Source organism: Populus alba, chromosome 17 (assembly GCF_005239225.2).
Source record: "Populus alba chromosome 17, ASM523922v2, whole genome shotgun sequence".
In the NCBI taxonomy this organism is placed as follows: domain Eukaryota; kingdom Viridiplantae; phylum Streptophyta; class Magnoliopsida; order Malpighiales; family Salicaceae; genus Populus; species Populus alba.
In genome coordinates, this window is record NC_133300.1 from 4,038,409 (window position 1) to 4,056,938 (window position 18,530).

General features: G+C 41.8%; 1 protein-coding gene across 1 annotated transcript; it reads left to right on the top strand.

Moving 5' to 3' along the window:
* Positions 1-1,534: 1,534 nt before the first annotated feature.
* LOC140954901 (uncharacterized) lies at positions 1,535-16,560 on the top strand. The gene is made up of 9 exons (XM_073405902.1): positions 1,535-1,776; positions 2,282-3,296; positions 3,525-5,563; positions 5,815-5,848; positions 5,969-6,339; positions 6,446-6,608; positions 7,032-7,726; positions 16,095-16,326; positions 16,447-16,560. Exons 1-9 carry the CDS (start codon positions 1,535-1,537, stop codon positions 16,558-16,560), a joined length of 4,905 nt encoding a protein of 1,634 aa, XP_073262003.1.
* Positions 16,561-18,530: the final 1,970 nt, after the last annotated feature.

Sequence of the window (18,530 nt, forward strand, 5' to 3'; positions counted from 1 at the left end):
TGCATTTTTTAGGAAATACGGACGTTTAATGGAAATTGCAAAGGTAGAAGTTTTAAGCCCAGCTGTGCGAGCTTTAGTTCATTTTTGGGATCCAGACTACCGATGTTTTTCCTTTGGAAGCATAGAGTTGTGCCCCACGGTTGAGGAATATGGATTGTTGACCGAATTTCCCAACGACCTGTATCGAATTTATTCTCCTTTAAGATCCGACAAGATCATCCCTGAACTGTCAAAGCTGCTCAGAATCTCCAACTTGGAAAAGTTTCTGGAAAAGAATGGTACCGATTTGAAATGGAGGATGCTGGAATTGGAAAAGAAGTCAGGAGTAGAAAAAGAGAGATTGATTGCCCTAGGTATATTTGGCCTTGTGTTGTTCCCAAGTCAGATTGGTTTAGTGAGTTTGGAGGCCGCTGCTGCTTACGTGGAGTATGAGAATACACGAATCAATCCAGTGGCTGCTATTTTAGCCGAAACAATTTTGACACTTAACCATTGTAGGAGGGCCGGAAAAGGAGCAATGAGATGTTGCACACAACTGTTGTATATTTGGATGGTTAGCCATATCGAGACAAAGAAACCTGTCTTCAATAATTTTTGGTGGTTCACCCAAAAACCCCTCAAGTTGGTAGAAGAAGAAGAATGGGGAGATCTAGACAACCAGGGTTGGGTTAATAAATTAGAAGGTTTACCTAATAGCGAGTTTAAGTGGAGGGCCCCATGGGTAACGACAGTGAAGGTCCTAATGAGTTGTGGACAAAGGCGTTGGGTACCATTGGTAGGGATTACGGGTTATGTGAGTTATGCTCCTGCCTTAGTGGTAAGACAACTTGGGGGCATGCAGTTCGTTCCCAGGACTATGGGAATCGCTCAATTCTCTGGTTTGTTCAAAGATCTCATGGCAGAAGAGGTTTTGGAGATCATCAAACAAGATTGGAAGCATCTAGTGTTGGTGGAGATAGAAGGGTTGAGAAATCCAAGTGTGAGCGAAGGATATGTAAAATGGAGAGACTCAGCTACTTCAACCACGCCTTGCGTAGAAGCTAAATCTCCTCAAGCTGTAGCGGAGCCTATTAAGAGAAAAAGGGTAAACATTGAAGATGATTCAGCCGCTTCAGCCGCTTCAGCCATGCCTTGTGTAGAAGTCAAATATTCTCCAACTGTAGAGGAGCCTATCAAGAGAAAGAGGGTTAGCAGTGAAGAAGAATTGAGAAGGCAAGTGGAAAAACTGAGAATAGAGTTGAGCAAGAGCAGAAAAGACAAGGCAACGTTGGAAGAAATGATGCTAGAAGAGGATAAAAGAAGAACATTTCTAGATGAGCAAATACAGTCTAGAGATGCGAAAATAACAAAGCTAGAGTTAAAGTTGGTTGACGAAAAGATTGCTAGGGAAGGAAGTGAGAAGGAGCTTAAAGGGTTGAGTTTGGATTGGATGCAAAGTTGCTCTGAACTTGAAGCAATGGAGATGGACTTTAGCGATTGCCAAGAAAGTGCAGAATATTACCAAGAAAAATTTGCGCAAGTGCAATTCGAGCTGATGGATAGGATTAGGAAGTATGAGGATTTGAATAAGAAATATATGGAGTTGGAAAGCGAAAGGGAAGGATTCGAGGATGTTAAAGCAGAGTTAGCAGTCAAGAAGAATGAGATAAAAGTTATGAGGATAAAGCTTGACAAAGAACGTGAAAAGTCGAAGTATTTAGACGAGAAGCTAGTAGCAATGGAAAAGCACAAAGATCAAATCGACGCCAACACCACTGCTTTGAACAGAACCAACATGTTGCTCATAGAAAAAATGACCAAAACAGATGAGCAAATGGACGAAGCTGCTGCACATGCTCGAATTGTTAGAATCAATGCGCGGAATGTGGGAGGAGACATCATTCGCTATCGCCAAAGCCTAGCTGAAACTGATGCCTTTCTAGGGAAGATTGAGAACCGCGGCTTTGCTTTCTTACCTTTGGCTAAAGAGTTTAGGGAGGAAAGGGATTAGCATGTTGTATTTCTTTTATTTCTAAATGTATTTTTATCCAAGCGTTAATGAAAAGGGGCGTTGACCCATCTTCTTATGCAAAAATCTGTCTCTTGGTGAACATGATTCAAGCAAACGACTCGAAAGGCAGAACTCCTATCAAAGCAATGTGACAAGAGAATGCTTATAATGTGATGGTTGTTATTCGTTCACAAAAAAGGCTGCATCCATACCCAATAAAACATGCATTTTTCAATCATGCATCCATCACAATCATGCATTTTTCTCATACATCTATGCATACATCTGCAGATTAAGAAACATTGGTCCCCCTCCTAGAATCCACAACACTCGACAAAGAACAAGAATGGAAAACGAAGGAAGGTCACAACCAGAAGCTCAGTACCAAAGAGAACTTGAAGGAGTTCGGAATGATGTGGCGCACTTAACCAGTATGTTAGAGCAAATATTAAGAGCCAGAGATGGAGAGGGAACATCTACTCAACCTAATGAAGCACCAGCAGCAGCTCAAATTCTTGTCGCACCTATAAACATAGGGGCAAATACACCAACTAAGCAGAGTCCTGCTCGGCCCATCCAAATGCCTATTACAATGGATTTAACAAATGAAGATCCACATGACTTTAAATTCTCTAATCATGAAGGAGATGATAAGTGGACTGCACTAGAAGAGAGGCTAAGGGCAATTGAAGGAAATGATTTGTTTGACCCAATTAGGGCCGCTGAAGTATGTCTAGTGCCTAACATTGTTATTCCAAAGAAGTTCAGAGTGCCGGAGTTTGTTAAGTATACTGGGATGGAATGCCCGAAGACCCATCTCCGCTCCTACTATAACAAAATGGCAGAGGTTATCCACGACGATAAAATGTTAATTTACTTCTTCCAGGATAGCCTGACCGGATCGACCCTCAGTTGGTATATGAGGTTAGACAGCATTAGGATCAAGAAGTGGACGGACTTGGCAGATGCTTTCTTAAAGAAATACAAGTTTAATCTAGAGATTGCTCCTGATAGGACCAGTCTGATTACTATGGAGAAAGGAACTCAAGAGTCCGTGAGGGCTTATGCTCAAAGGTGGCGTGACCAAGCTATCAATGTGCAACCTCCGCTGATAGAGACAGAAATGGTGACTTTGTTTGCCAATACTTTTAGGGCTCCATACTATGAACACCTTATGGGTAGTTCAGCACAACATTTCTATGATGTCGTGCGGATTGCTGAGAGGATTGAACAAGGGATCCGAAGTGGGAGAATTGCAGAACCTCTAGAGAAGAGAGGTTTCATTGGAAAGAAAAAAGAAATTGAGGTGAACAACCTAGAAAGGAGAAGCAAAAACTATCAAATACCTTCCCCCCGAGTCACTAGTATTAACTTTTCCAAACCCCCCACTCCAAACCAGCCCAATCAAATAAAATTCCCAGCAAATAACCACAGCAATTACCAAAGAAAGGATAACCAATCATCAGAAGAACAACTACCTCCTTTACCAATAACCTTAAAAGAATTGTATGCCAAGCTGTTGAGTATTGGGTAGATAGCTCCCCTACCCATACCACCTATGCAACCACCTTTCCCTGCCTGGTACAACCCCGAGGTGACTTGTGAATACCATGCTGGTCACGCGGGCCATAGCATTGAGTCTTGCTTTGTTTTTAAAAGAAAGGTGTTGCAACTGATCAAAGTGGGATGGGTCACTTTCGAGGATTCGCCTAATAAGAATTCAAACCCTTTACCTAAACATGTTGATAGTAGGGGAGGAGTGAATACCATGGAGATTGGTAGCAAAAAGAGGGTGTTGAAAGTGACCATGGCCAAGCTATACTTGATGCTGGTGCAGTCTGGACATTTGGAAGAAACGACTGAGTACTGCACAGGGGAAAGTAACTTTTTCCCTTTCCATAAAAATAAAGGGCATCACATTGATGAATGCATTGAATTTCATCAAAAGGTTGCAAGAATGCTAACTCTAGGAGAGTTAAGGATTGAGGCCGTAAGTGACAATGAAGAGGTAGAGATGATAGAGAATCAAGAGAAATGTAGAATCCAATCAACAACTAATGGTCGCTCAAAACTGGTATTAACTAGGCCCTCATATGCAAGCAAAGTAGACTATGGAGCGATGCCTGGAGATTATGGTTATACCTCGAATATTGAAACTCCTTTGCCGCTGTTCCGAACTGAGATAAGTGGGCTAACTCGGAGTGGTCGTTGTTTCACACCTGAAGAACTAGAAAGACAAAGAAAGGCTAAAGGCAAGGAGGTGCTGGACCTTGATAAAGAGTTTGAGGTGAATAAACCTGTGATTGAGGAAGAAACAAATGAGTTCTTGAAACTGATGAAGCATAGTGAGTACAGTATAGTGGATCAGTTGAAGAAGACCCCTGCTAAGATCTCCATCATGTCATTAATACTCAGCTCCGAGCCACATCGTAATGCTTTGCAAAAAGTACTGAATGAGGCCTATGTGCCCCAAGATATTGAGCAAAAGACTATAAAGCATCTAGTAGGGAGGGTCCATGCTGCCAATTACTTGTATTTCACGGAAGATGAACTTGACGCTGAAGGAACTGGATATAACAAGCCCTTGTTTGTCACGGTCCGATGCAAGGATTGTCTCGTCGGCAAGGTTCTCATTGATAACGGCTCGGCCCTGAATGTGTTACCAAGGCATACGCTGGATGAAATGCCGATAGATCCCTCATATATGCAACCCAATGTGATAACGGCGAGAGCGTATGATGGTTCATCAAGGCCAGTGATAGGGTCAATTGAGGTCGAACTAGCTGTGGGTCCACAAGTCTTTCTAGTAACCCTTCAAGTGATGGATATCCACCCTTCCTATAGCATGTTGTTAGGAAGGCCATGGATACATTCTGCGGGATCTGTCACCTCTTCGCTACATCAATGTTTAAAGTACATTGCCAACGGTGTCCTGGTTACTGTTAAGGCTGAGGAGACTATATCAATGGTAAGAAATGTGGCGGTTCCATTCATTGAAGCAGAAGATTTTAAGGACGGAAACCTTCATGCATTTGAGATTGTGAATACCGAGTGGGTGCCCGAGAACACTGTGGTGAGGAAGCCAGAAATCTCGGAAGCCACTAAAATGGCTGTTAAAAGCTTTTTGAAAAACAAGATTCCTTTCCCATACGATATGGAGCAAGGAAGGCTTGAATGGATGGGTATAATCAAATTGAAAGTTGCAGAACAGAGGTTTGGGCTTGGATATAAGCCCAAGAAAGAGGATTACAAACGAGCTGCTGGTGCAAGAAGGGAGAAGAGAATGGCTAGGATTGAAGGAAGGAAGCCTGTAGAAGAAAACTTAGCCATCCCTCCAATCAGGATTTCATTTCCAAAGGCCGCATATGTGATACAACCTGATGGGGGACCTGGAGACCTCTTTCAAAAGTTTTCTTCAATGAACATAAACACTCTGGAGGAAAATCAAGTCAAGGACATTGCTGAGAAAATTGAATCCGAAAGGAGGATTGAAGAGCTGCCACAATTAACCATCCACACTTTGGAAGAAGTCACCGTCAAGACTTTTGTTCGGAAGCTAGCCGAAGGGGAGAAGTTCTAGAATTGGGAGACCCAAGAAGCTCCATTGGTTTTTAAAATGTAATCAACAATGATTGTTGGATTATATTTTTATCTATGTTGTTTGCCTTTTTTCTGTTTTGTTTTTATTCATTGACAATCGAGGCTTAAGATGTCAATTGGATTTTATTTTGTTGTGAGCCAATCTTTTGTTTAATAAGATCATGCATTTTCAAAATTCATCTTGATGTCTTACTATGCATTTACACATCACTTTCCGCTTTCAGGAACCCTGAAAGTGGATCCTCCACAACAACACCTGCACTTTACATTGAGAATGAATGACCAAAATTTAAAGAATACATAGTGCCTGTAGAAGATGAGGAATGGGAGGAGGAAAACATATGGGAATTCACAAAATTAATAGAACAACACGAACAGGCTTGGAGGCCCACTAAAGAGGAACTTGAAACCATAAATGTAGGCAATGAAGAAATCAAGCGAGAGCTGAAGATAGGGACTTTGATCACCCCTGAAGCAAAGGAAGAGTTGATTGCACTGCTCAAAGATTATTTGGACGTCTTTGCCTGGTCCTACGAGGATATGCCTGGTTTGGATACGGACATTGTAGTACATAGAATACCACTGATGGAAGGATGCAAGCCGATTAAGCAGAAGTTAAGGAGAAGTCATCCGGAGGTCTTAATCAAAGTAAAGGCGGAAATTGAAAAAACAATGGGACGCTGGTTTTTTGGAAGTAGTGAAGTATCCACAATGGGTGTCAAACATTGTGGTGGTACCCAAAAAGGAAGGTAAAATCAGAGTTTGCGTGGACTTTAGGGACTTAAACCGGGCTAGCCCTAAAGATAATTTCCCTTTACCACACATAGATATGTTAGTTGATAATGCAGCACGCAGCTCCACATATTCCTTCATGGATGGGTTTTCAGGCTACAATCAGATAAGAATGACGCCAGAGGATAGGGAGAAGACAACCTTTGTAACACCATGGGGAACCTTTTGCTACAAAGTCATGCCATTTGGTTTAAAGAATGCTGGGGCCACTTACCAAAGGGCTATGGTGACTTTGTTTCACGACATGATGCAGAAAGAGATTGAAGTATACGTGGATGACATGGTTGCTAAATCTAAAGAGGGAGAGAATCATGTCCAAGTATTGAAGAAATTATTTGAAAGATTAAGGAAATATAAGTTGAGGCTTAACCCAGCAAAGTGTTCATTCGGGGTGAAATCCGGTAAGCTGTTGGGGTTTGTGGTGAGTGACAAAGGGATAGAAGTGGATCCTGAAAAAGTAAAAGCTATTCAATCTATGCCACCCCCCAAGACTGAGAAGGAGGTGAGAGGTTTCTTAGGAAGGTTGAATTACATCGCTCGGTTTATATCCCATTTAACCGCGACTTGTGACCCGATCTTTTGTTTGTTGAGGAAGAAGAACCCTGGAATATGGAATGAAGAGTGTGATAAAGCTTTTGAGAAAATCAAGCAATACTTGCTAAATCCACCTCTGCTTGTTCCTCCGGTACCAGAAAGGCCATTGATTTTATACATAACAGTAACCGAAACAGCAATGGGATGTGTGCTTGGGCAACATGATGAAACCGGAAGGAAGGAAAGGGCCATTTATTACCTAAGCAAGAAGTTCACGGAATATGAGTCTAGGTATACTGTGATTGAGAAACTGTGTTGCGCACTAGCATGGGCTACAAAGAGATTACGTCAGTATATGTTGTATCACACTACATGGTTAATTTCCAAGTTAGACCCATTAAGGTACATTTGGGAAAAGCCTTATCTATCTAGCCGAATTGCAAGATGGCAAGTTCTTTTGGCTGAGTATGACATAGTATGTATGACAAGGAAAGCCGTGAAAGGGAGTGTTATCGCTGATCACCTGGCTGACCATGCTATGGAAGATTATGAGCCGTTAAACTTTGACTTTCCCGATGAGGATGTGTTTGCAATCGAGGAAGAGAAATCAGATTGGTGGGTTATGTACTTTGATGGTGCTGTAAATGTATGTTGTAACGGAGCGGGTGCAGTGATAATCTCTCCAGATAAGAAGCAGTATCCGGTTTCAGTTAAGCTGCAGTTAGGGTGCACCAATAACACGACTGAGTATGAAGCTTGCATTCTTGGTTTAGAGGCTGCCTTAGAGATGAACATAAAAAAGATAGATGTGTATGGAGACTCAATGCTGATCATTTGCCAAGTAAAAGGAGAATGGCAAACCAAAGAAGAGAAGTTAAGGCCTTACCAAGAATACCTGTCTAAACTGGTTAAAGAATTTGAGGAAATAGAGTTCACCCATCTGGGAAGGGAAGGGAACCAGTTTGCAAATGCTTTGGCCACACTAGCATCTATGGCCAAGATAGACTTTGGGCACAAGGTACAACCAGTACACATCAATATCAGAAATAACCCCGCTCATTGCTGCTCAGTCGAAAGAGAAGTGGATGGAAACCCGTGGTACTATGATATCAAGAATTTCATCCAAAACCAGGCATATCCCATGGGGGCATCCAAAATCGACAAGAAGACCTTGAGAAGGTTGGCAATGGATTTTTATCTTGATGGGGAGATTTTGTATAAGAAATCATCTGACGAGACTTTGTTGAGATGTTTGGATGAATTTGAGGCAAAAAGCATGGTACGGGAAGTCCATGAAGGGATTTGCTCAACTCATGCTAGTGGACATGTGATGGCCAGGAAGATACAAAGAGTCGGGTAGTTCTGGATGACGTTAGAGAAGGATTGTATCGATTATGTCCGGAAATGTCATAAGTGCCAAGTATACAGTGACAAAATCAATGCTCCTCCAGCTCCTCTGTTTAATTTAACATCTCCATGGCCCTTTGCGATGTGGGGAATTCATGTGATCGGACCGGTAAACCTAAAAGCCAGCAATGGTCATAGGTTTATTCTCGTGGCTATCAACTACTTCACAAAATTGGTAGAAACTGGGTCATTTGCTCATGTGACGCAAAAAGTGGTGAAGAAATTTATTGAGAGAGATTTGATATGTCGGTATGGTCCACCAGAAAAGATTATAACGGATAATGCCCAAAATTTCAACGGCAAGATGATAATAGAGCTCTGCACTAAATGGAAAATCAAGCATTCCAATTCTTCGCCATATAGACCAAAGATGAATGGTGCGGTAGAAGCTGCTAATAAAAATGTCAAAAAGATTATTCAGAAGATGGTAGTCACCTATAAGGATTGGCATGAGATGTTGCCATTTGCCCTTCATGCATATCGCACCGCAGTTCGAACCTCAACAGGAGCTACCCCGTACATGTTGGTATATGGAATGGAGGCGGTGATGCCTTTAGAAGTGGAAATCCCATCATTGAGAGTGTTGTTAGACTCTAGGCTGGAAGAGGTAGAATGGGCAAAGGTTAGATATGAACAGTTGAATCTGATCAGTGAAAAGAGGATAGCCGCGATCTGTCATCATCAACTCTACCAAAGAAGGATGGCTAAATCATATAACAAGAAGGTTCGACCTCGAGGATTCCACGAAGGAGATCTTGTACTAAAGAAAATATTACCTTTACCTGGAGAAGATCAGAGTAAATGGGCACCTAACTATGAGGGGCCGTACGTGGTGAGGAAAGCATTCTCAGGAGGAGCTTTGTTACTGTCTAGAATGGATGGAGAAGATCTAGTTAGGCATGTGAATTCCGACTCTGTAAAGAAATACTACGCTTGATGTATTTCGTAATTTCCCAGTCAATAAAATAAATTTCGGCCATGAATTCTCTTTGTAAAGAGTCCTTATATATATATATATATATAACATATGATCTCATAGCATTTGAAATCTTTTGCTTAAAAGAACTTCTTATGGCATGACTAAGGAGATGACTCCATCAATTGGAGAGAACCAAATCAAATCTGCTTGACATATAGTTGCACATCACACTAGGGGGCAAAAGGTGCACGAAGTGCACATAAGGGTTCATAGTAAACCCAAGCCCAAAAGGGGTATCATAATAAAAACTTCTAAAGATTTGCTAATTGCATTAAAAGTTTCAGTTTTCATGAACAAAACCAATTTTTTCCTTTAGCACAAAACTCAATGGAGCAAGAAAGGCCCCCATAAGGAACCAGAGATCTCTTCACTAAAAGGATATGAAGGATATTTCGGTTCATGAGAAAAGCTTGAAACAAGAGCGAAGAGGTTTACGACGAAAGGGGGACCTATGTTTCCAAGATAGGTAACAAAAACATACATGCATATTAACCATAATACATTGCTTTTAACATTTGTCAGATCGGGGTTTCATCACCACTTCTCGGGTAGTGCGTTTTTCTAAACCTACCTCTTTTCGAGTGCGCTGTTTGAGCCCTCACTTCTTAGGTAATGCATTTTCTAACCCTACCTCTTTTTGAGTGAGCCGTTTGAGCCCTCACTTCTCGGGTAATGTGTTTTCTAAACCCTACCTCTTTTCGAGTGCGCCTTTGAGCCCTCACTTCTTGGGTAGTGCGTTTTTCTAACCCTACCTCTTTTCAAGTGCGCTGTTTGAGCCCTCACTTCTTAGGTAGTGCATTTTCTAACCCTACCTCTTTTCGAGTGCGCTGTTTGAGCCCTCACTTCTCGGGTAGTGCGTTTTCTAAACCCTACCTCTTTTCGAGTGCGCCTTTGAGCCCTCACTTCTTGGGTAGTGCGTTTTTCTAACCCTACCTCTTTTCGAGTGCGTTGTTTGAGCCCTCACTCCTTAGGTAGTGTGTTTTCTAAATCCTACCTCTTTTCGAGTGCGTTGTTTGAGCCCCTCACTTCTCGGGTAGTGCGTTTTCTAAACCCTACCTCATTTCGAGTGCGCCTTTGAGCCCTCACTTCTTGGGTAGTGCGTTTTCTAACCCTACCTCTTTTCGAGGGCGCCTTTGAGCCCTCACCAACATTTTTCTAGGTAGGTCACCCATTACAACGCGACCATTTTCTCCATGTTTTTACTTGGGTAGGTCACCCATTACAATAAGGCCATTCTTCCCCTGGGTATGTCACCCATTACAATGAGACCACTTTTTCCTTTTTCCATTTGGGTAGGTCACCCATCACAATGAAACCATATTTTTTCTGGGTAGGTCACCCATTACAATGAGACCACTTTTTCCTTTTTCCATTTGGGTAGGTCACCCATCACAATGAGACCATATTTTTTCTGGGTAGGTCACCCATAAGAATGAGACCATTCTCCATTTTTTTTTACCTGGGTAGGTCACCCATAAGAATGAGGCCATTCCTCCCCCTGGGTAGGTCACCCAAAGAATGAGACCACTCTTCCTTTTTCCTTGGGTAGGTCACCCATCACAATGAGACCATATTTTTTCTGGGTAGGTCACCCATAAGAATGAGACCATTCTCCATCTTCTTTTTTTTACCTGGGTAGGTCACCCATAAGAATGAGGCCATTCCTCCCCATGGGTAGGTCACCCAAAGAATGAGACCACTCTTCCTTTTTTCCTTGGGTAGGTCACCCATCACAATGAAACCATATTTTTTCTGGGTAGGTCACCCATAAGAATGAGACCATTCTCCATTTTTTTTTACCTGGGTAGGTCACCCATAAGAATGAGGTCATTCCTCCCCCTAGGTAGGTCACCCAAAGAATGAGACCACTCTTCCTTTTTTTTTTCTTAGGTAGGTCACCCATCACAATGAGACCATATTTTTTCTGGGTAGGTCACCCATAAGAATGAGACCATTCTCCATCTTTTTTTACCTGGGTAGGTCACCCATAAGAATGAGGCCATTCCTTCCCCTGGGTAGGTCACCCAAAGAATGAGACCACTCTTCCTTTTTCCTTGGGTAGGTCACCCATCATAATGAGACCATATTTTTTCTGGGTAGGTCACCCATAAGAATGAGACCATTCTCCATCTTTTTTTTTACCTGGGTAGGTCACCCATAAGAATGAGGCCATTCCTTCCCCTGGGTAGGTCACCCAAAGAATGAGACCACTCTTCCTTTTTCCTTGGGTAGGTCACCCATCACAATGAGACCATATTTTTTCTGGGTAGGTCACCCATAAGAATGAGACCATTCTCCATCTTTTTTTTTACCTGGGTAGGTCACCCATAAGAATGAGGCCATTCCTTCCCCTGGGTAGGTCACCCAAAGAATGAGACCACTCTTCCTTTTTTTTCTTGGGTAGGTCACCCATCACAATGAGACCATTATTTTTTCTGGGTAGGTCACCCATAAGATTGAGACCATTCTCCATTTTTTTTTACCTGGGTAGGTCACCCATAATAATGAGGCCATTCTTCACCCTGGGTAGGTCACCCAAAGAATGAGACCACTCTTTCTCTTTTCCACTCGGGCAGGTCACCCATCATAATGAGACCACACACACATTTTTTTTTTTTATTGGTTATGGGTAAAGGAATCGCCAGATGGGATTCCAGGTTAAAGGAGATCACCAGATGGGATCTCGGATGGATTTCCATGTTGAGCAAACTAAAGTAAGAATTTAGAGGATCGCTGGATAAGGATCTCGAGATGACTAAGTTTTGATCATAGTTTTTGGGCTAAGGAAGATTGTTGTAAAAGACAAAGTTTCAGATCAATTAAGCTTCAACCAGATCAGTTTCGGGAGTTCCGTTTTGGGTTTATCTTTATAACACTTACTACGCAAAACCCATGCTCCGTGGGTATTATAAAGAGGGGGCATCTGTTGTAACCCATTTTTGGGTCCCCATGAAAAATAAAATAAATAGCCAAAAGAGTTTAGAAAAAATAACAGGAGGCAGAAGCGCTCAGAAAACAGTCAGAAAATTGGTCAAGGAATTTAAAAATACAAGGATTGAATTTTTGACAGTATATTCTTGAAGGATGAAAGCCCTATTGCGAAGGAAAATTTGAATTTTGAGGAGAAAAGCCCAAATTTGCCAGGTACGCTGCCTCCCCCCCTCCGCATTCCTTTTCCCCGAAGCCTGCATGCATTTGCCTCCTGCATGCAGAATCGTTCTGCATGCAGGAGGCGGGGGGGGAAATATTCCCCCCCCCGTTGTTTTTCTTCTCTGGGCCAGATGGTTTCTGGCCCAGAACTAAATGGGGGATGGGCCAGAGTGTTTCTGGCCCAATCAGGCGGTCTGGGCTGGGTCAGGCCCAGACCGAGGTTAATTAGTTTCTTGGGCCGAAAATCGGCCCAATCCCTTTTGGGCCGAGTTCGGCCCAACGACTTTTAAGGCTGGGTCCGGCCCAGTTTAGTTGGGCCGGCCCAGCCCCTTTAATATATAAATATATTAGAATTATATTATATTATTATTATTATATTATGTGTGTGTATATATATATGTTTTGGAAAAAATCTGAAAAATCTAAAAAAATGTTGTTATTTTCTTTTCATATAAATATATTTTTGTTTTATACATTTGGTTTGTATTTTTATTTTGTGGAGATACAAATTCAGTGTTTAAAATACCCGGTTTTCGTCAAGACATCCAAGATTTTCAAATATAAATTTTTTTTTTTTGCTTTCAAAAAATTTCTAAAATTCCTTAAAAATATTGTGGATTTTTCCGCACATTTTTTTTATGACTTAATTGCTTAATTGCATAAATCAGTGGCTTAATTGCATAAATATTGAAGTTTAATGGCCAATTAGGGATTTAATTGTGAAAATCCGAAACCAGGGACCAATTTGGAGAAGGCGCAAAGATAGAGGGGGCTGTTTGGAATTGATTCAGGGGCTTAATTGAAGAAATTGGAAGTTTATTGATCAATTAGGGGCTTAATTGTGAAAATCAGAGGCCAAAGACCAAAGTGAAAAACGCGGCCAACTATAGGGGTAGGGACCGAATTTGGCAGGGACTCAATTGAATTTTATTCTTAAAATCAGGACTCAATTAAAGGACTTAATAGAACAAATGATAAATTAAGGACTGATTCAAAAAATGTTCTGGCGCCTTTATTTTAAAATGAAACGGCGCGTTTTATCCAAAACGACGCCGTTTCATGCATAAAAAAAAAAAAACAAGAGAGACCTAACGGTGCCGTTTTGAACGGCACTGTTCACTTTCTTCTTCCCCCGAACATTACAGCGGGGAAGAAGGAAAAGTTTGCATTATTTATTTTTCTGCAGGTCCCTCTTGCCACCTACCGAGGCCCCACGCCGGTGGGCCACCGACAGAAGACACTGGCCGACCACCCGCCGCGTTGCCGAAGCCGAAGGAGGCCCGCCTGGACAGCCGCTCCTCGACCCGCTCCTGGGCTCCACGGTGAAGCCACGCTCGCTGGTTCTTTAAATAGAGAACCGAAAGAGAGAGGCAAGCACGGAAAAAAGAAAAAGAAGAGGAACCCGAAGAAAACTAAAAAAACGAAGAGAGAGAGAAACGCCCAGCAGAGGAGAGAGAGCCACTGAAAACCCAAGAAAACCGAGAGCAAAGGGGAGGTTTGAAGCCGGGAGGGAATTTAGGAAAACAAAACCAACCCAACGAGCCGAGAGGACGTCGCCGGGCCATTTGGAATTCGCCGTGAGGAGCCACCGTCCGTGAAGCTAGGACACTGCCACCACCTCCACCGCAGCCCCGCCAGAAAACCACCGCCTCCGCCGCGCCAGGTACGCTGCCTCCCCCCCTCCGCATTCCTTTTCCCCGAAGCCTGCATGCAGGAGGCGAGGGGGGAATATTTCCCCCCCCGTTGTTTTTCTTCTCTGGGTCAGATGGTTTCTGGCCCAGAACTAAATGGGGGACGAGCCAGAGTGTTTCTGGCCCAATCGGGCGGTCTGGGCTGGGTCAGGCCTAGACCGAGGTTAATTAGTTTCTTGGGCCGAAATCGGCCCAATCCCTTTTGGGCCGAGTTCGGCCCAACGAATTTTAAGGCTGGGTCCGGCCCAGTTTAGTTGTGCCGGCCCAGCCCCTTTAATATATAAATATATTATAATTATATTATATTATTATTATTATATTATGTGTGTATATATATATATATATGTTTTGGAAAAAATTTGAAAAATCTAAAAAAATGTTGTTATTTTCTTTTCATATAAATATATTTTTTGTTTTATACATTTGGTTTGTATTTTTATTTTGTGGAGATACAAATTCAGTGTTTAAAATACCTGGTTTTCGTCAAGACATCCAAGATTTTCAAATATAAATTTTTTTTTTTTGCTTTCAAAAATTTTCTAAAATTCCTTAAAAATATTGTGGATTTTTCCGCATATTTTTTTTATGACTTAATATTAGTTTGTATTTTTATGCTGTGGAGATACAAATTCAGTATTAAAATACCCGATTTCGTAAAAAAAAAATATATTGTTTACAAAAAAAAATGTTTTCTTGCGTGTTGCATACGGTCAATACTCTAACATATTTTGAATGTTCTTTTTATAAAAAAAATATATTGGAAGCTTCGAAAGTGTGTTTTCGCATAGATTTCTTAAACACAAATTATTTTCTTGCATTTCTGGATTTTACAACATGTTTGTAAAACTCCAAAGGGTATTGGCCAATATTTCAAAAACTATAACAATCTTATTTTTGGGGAGGAAATTTATTTATTATTCACCGCTAATGTTTGGATAAAGAAATCCTTAAAAGGATGAATATCCAAAATATTATTGGGAGTAATAAATCCGCACACATTCTCGAAAGAAGCCTTGATTATAATCGAGGACATTTCAAAATTTTAATTTTTTTTATTCCACGATTTATGAGTCGCAAACTTTTGAAATACTAAGGGAAAAATGAGCTTTCAAAGCACATGGAATCTCCTTAGATTTCTATCCAAAATCAATTGACGAGCCTAGAAAATACCAACACCATAACAATTATAGAGCAAACCAAAACACCAAGCAGCTTACCTTAGGTAGGGCGTACTAGGGGTGCTAATACCTTCCCTTTACACAACCAGTCCCTTGCCTTAGAATCTCTGAAAGACCAGTTAGGGTTCCTAGTGACCAAAATACTAGGTGGCGACTCCAAAGAACCAAATCAGCAAAACAGAACAAAACGAAAGTCGCGAAAAAAAAAATTTTGTTTTTTTTTTTTGGGTGCGACATTGATTTTGCTCATTTTTAAAAATACAAGAAGAATCAAAATTTACAAAAAAAAGAAAGTTGAGGGACCAATTTTGATACCCGGGCAACATTTTACCTATAAATATAGATCAAAACTCATTTTTAAAGGGGGGTCATTTGGTAATTTTCAGGAGAGGGAACCCAAAAAACAAAAAAACCCTAGGAGCCAAAAAATTTCCCCCCTCGCAGAAGAGGCAGCCGCCCTTCCTACCCAAAAAAAAAAAAAACACAGCAGCTCCTCGGCCAAAGGGTCTTCTCCCTCACCCATCCGGAGCCGCTCCCTCCCCGGTTCTGGTATCATTTAGCTCCCACAGCCCTCTAATTTTCAGCTCTCCATTGTCTTCCCTGCATCAAAGACAGCCAATCATTTTTTTCTCCACAAACCCAGCCTTCTCCCCTCAGCCGAAGCCTCCCTTTCCCTGTTGAAGACACCCGCTGCCTCCTCCCAGCTTGGATCCGTGGGGTTAGTCTCCTTCCCCACCGGCAACGGCTGCTCCCCCTTCGGTTTCCTTCCCCAGCGGCGGCCAAACCGCAGCTCCACCGTCAGACTCAGAGCGATCCACCTTCTTCCTCCAGCAACGTCTGCAGATCTGCCCTCCAGCGGCAACCCCCACGGCGACACCCACAGATCGAGCGCCATTTCGAGCGGAGCCCGACGATCAGCCATTCGTCCATTCCCTCACCGCCGACCACTTCAGCAGTCGTGAACAGCAGCTGAGAAACGGCGCCCACAGACCCATCGCCGGATCTGTAACCAGTGAAGGAAGAGAAACGGAGCTGGAAGAGAGAAGCAGATTTGAAAAAAAAAAAAAAAAAAACAAAGAACAAAAATTAAAATCGACTGGTGTGCGTTCTTTGCTTGATCTGCAGGTCGGCGCCGGCGAGGAAAGAAAAGGGGAGGAGGTCGTTGCAGACCCCCCTGTTTCGGGTTGTTTTTCACGGCGGCGTGTGGACCCACGCGCCGCCAGTGGCGGTGGTGCGTGAGATCCACACGCCACCTCTGTTCCAGCTCTCAAAACTCTGCTGAACACTGTTCCGACAACTCTAGAAGTCCATTTGCCACTGTTCTGAATAGTTTTAGATTGTTTTGTAATTTTCATTGTAATATTTGTTTAATTTTGTGGTTTTTTTTATAGTTTGTATTTTATGTAAATGTGGATGTAAAAGAAAAGAAAAGAAAGAGAAAGTGATAATAAAAAAAAAAAAAAATGTTTGTGTGTGTTTGTAATTTTTTATGTATGGTATTGAATAAAAAAAAATGAATTTAATTTATATGCACAAATATCTAAAGGACAGATAAAAATCATGTTGTATTTTCCATAAAAATGTAGAACATGTATCTACATATATTCTGGGAACTAATAATTGATTTATCAAAGCCTTGGAATTTGGGAGCTAAAATTTTATTTTTAAAATCATATCAAGTCCACGAAACTTGAAATATGTGGTGTGTATTTTGTTTATGAATGATTTTTTTTATGATAAAATTGCAAGAATAAAGAAGAATTTAATATTCTGATTTGATCACGAATAAAGAATTATGAACTTACATGTAAGTTGTATTTTCTAAAATTCGATGAAAGAACCGAATTTTTAAAACTTCTTTAACACATCAAGTCCACAAAGCAGCTTACCTCAGGTAAGGTGTGTTAGGGGTGCTAATACCTTCCCTAACCACAACCAGTCCCTTACTCGCGATCTCTGACAAGACTAGTACATCAGGTTTCCTAGTAGCCCTCAATGAATTACTAGGTGACGACTCTAAAGAACCAAATCAACAAAACAAAATGAAAAATCGCCAGTGGATGCCGCGCGTGGATTTTTTCGACGTGCGACAGAATGGCGACTCCACTGGGGAAGGTATTGTTTTCAACATTATTGGACTAAGCTTTGTATATTTGATGTGTATTGTTGTAACCCTTTTTTTTGGGTCCCCGCAAAAATTAAATAAATAGCCAAAGAAGGCTAGAAAAATAACAGGAGGCAGAAACGCTCAGAAAATGGTCAGAAAATTGGTCAAGGAGTATAAAAATACAAAGATTGGATTTTTGGCAGTATATTCTTGAAGGATGAGGGCCAGGTTTAGAAGGGAATTTTGAATTTTTGAGGAGAAAAGCCCAAATTTGGATGTTTATGGACTTAATTGAATTTTTAATTGGATTTATAGGGGATTTGATTGCAAGAAAAATTGATTTTTAAGTCAATTTGGGCTTTAAATAAAAGCAATTTAAGTTCTGGGGCCAAATTATATTTTTTAGGATTTTATTAAGTCAAATCAGGGGCTCAATTGCATAAATATTGAAGTTTAATGGTCAATTAGGGGTTTAATTGTTGAAAATCCGAAACCAGGGACCAATTTGAAAAAGGCGCAAAGATAGGGGGGCTGTTTGGAATTGATTGAGGGGTCTAATTGAAGAAATTGGAAGTTTATTGATAAATTGAGGGCTAAATTGCATAAATCAGAGGCCAAGGACTAAAGTGGAAAAGGCGGCCAACTAGGCGGACGAGACCGAAATTAGCAGGGACGCAATTGAAAGGAACAAAAATAATTGGGGGACTGATGTGAACGTTGGCGCGTTTCTGGCGCCACATTTGAATGAAACGGCGCGTTTTCTCCAAAACGACGCCGTTTCATGCGTTTTAAAAAAAAAAAAAAAGAATAGAGACCAAACGGTGCCGTTTTGAACGACACTGTTTCTCTTCTTCTTCCCCCCCGCAGGCGTAGCAGAGAAGAGGAAAACCGGGGTTTTTGTCCCCGCCTCTCTCCTCACGTGCCATGGCCCGACGCTCCACACCTTGGGACCCCCGAAACCGAAGCCACTGGCCGACCACCCGCCGCGCCACCGAAACCGAGAGAAGCACCTCGGCAGCGGCGCCTGCCGACCGACCGACCAGCACGCCTCGTTCCCCCATGCATGCCCCGATATGCCTATAAATAGAGAAGAAGCAGAGTG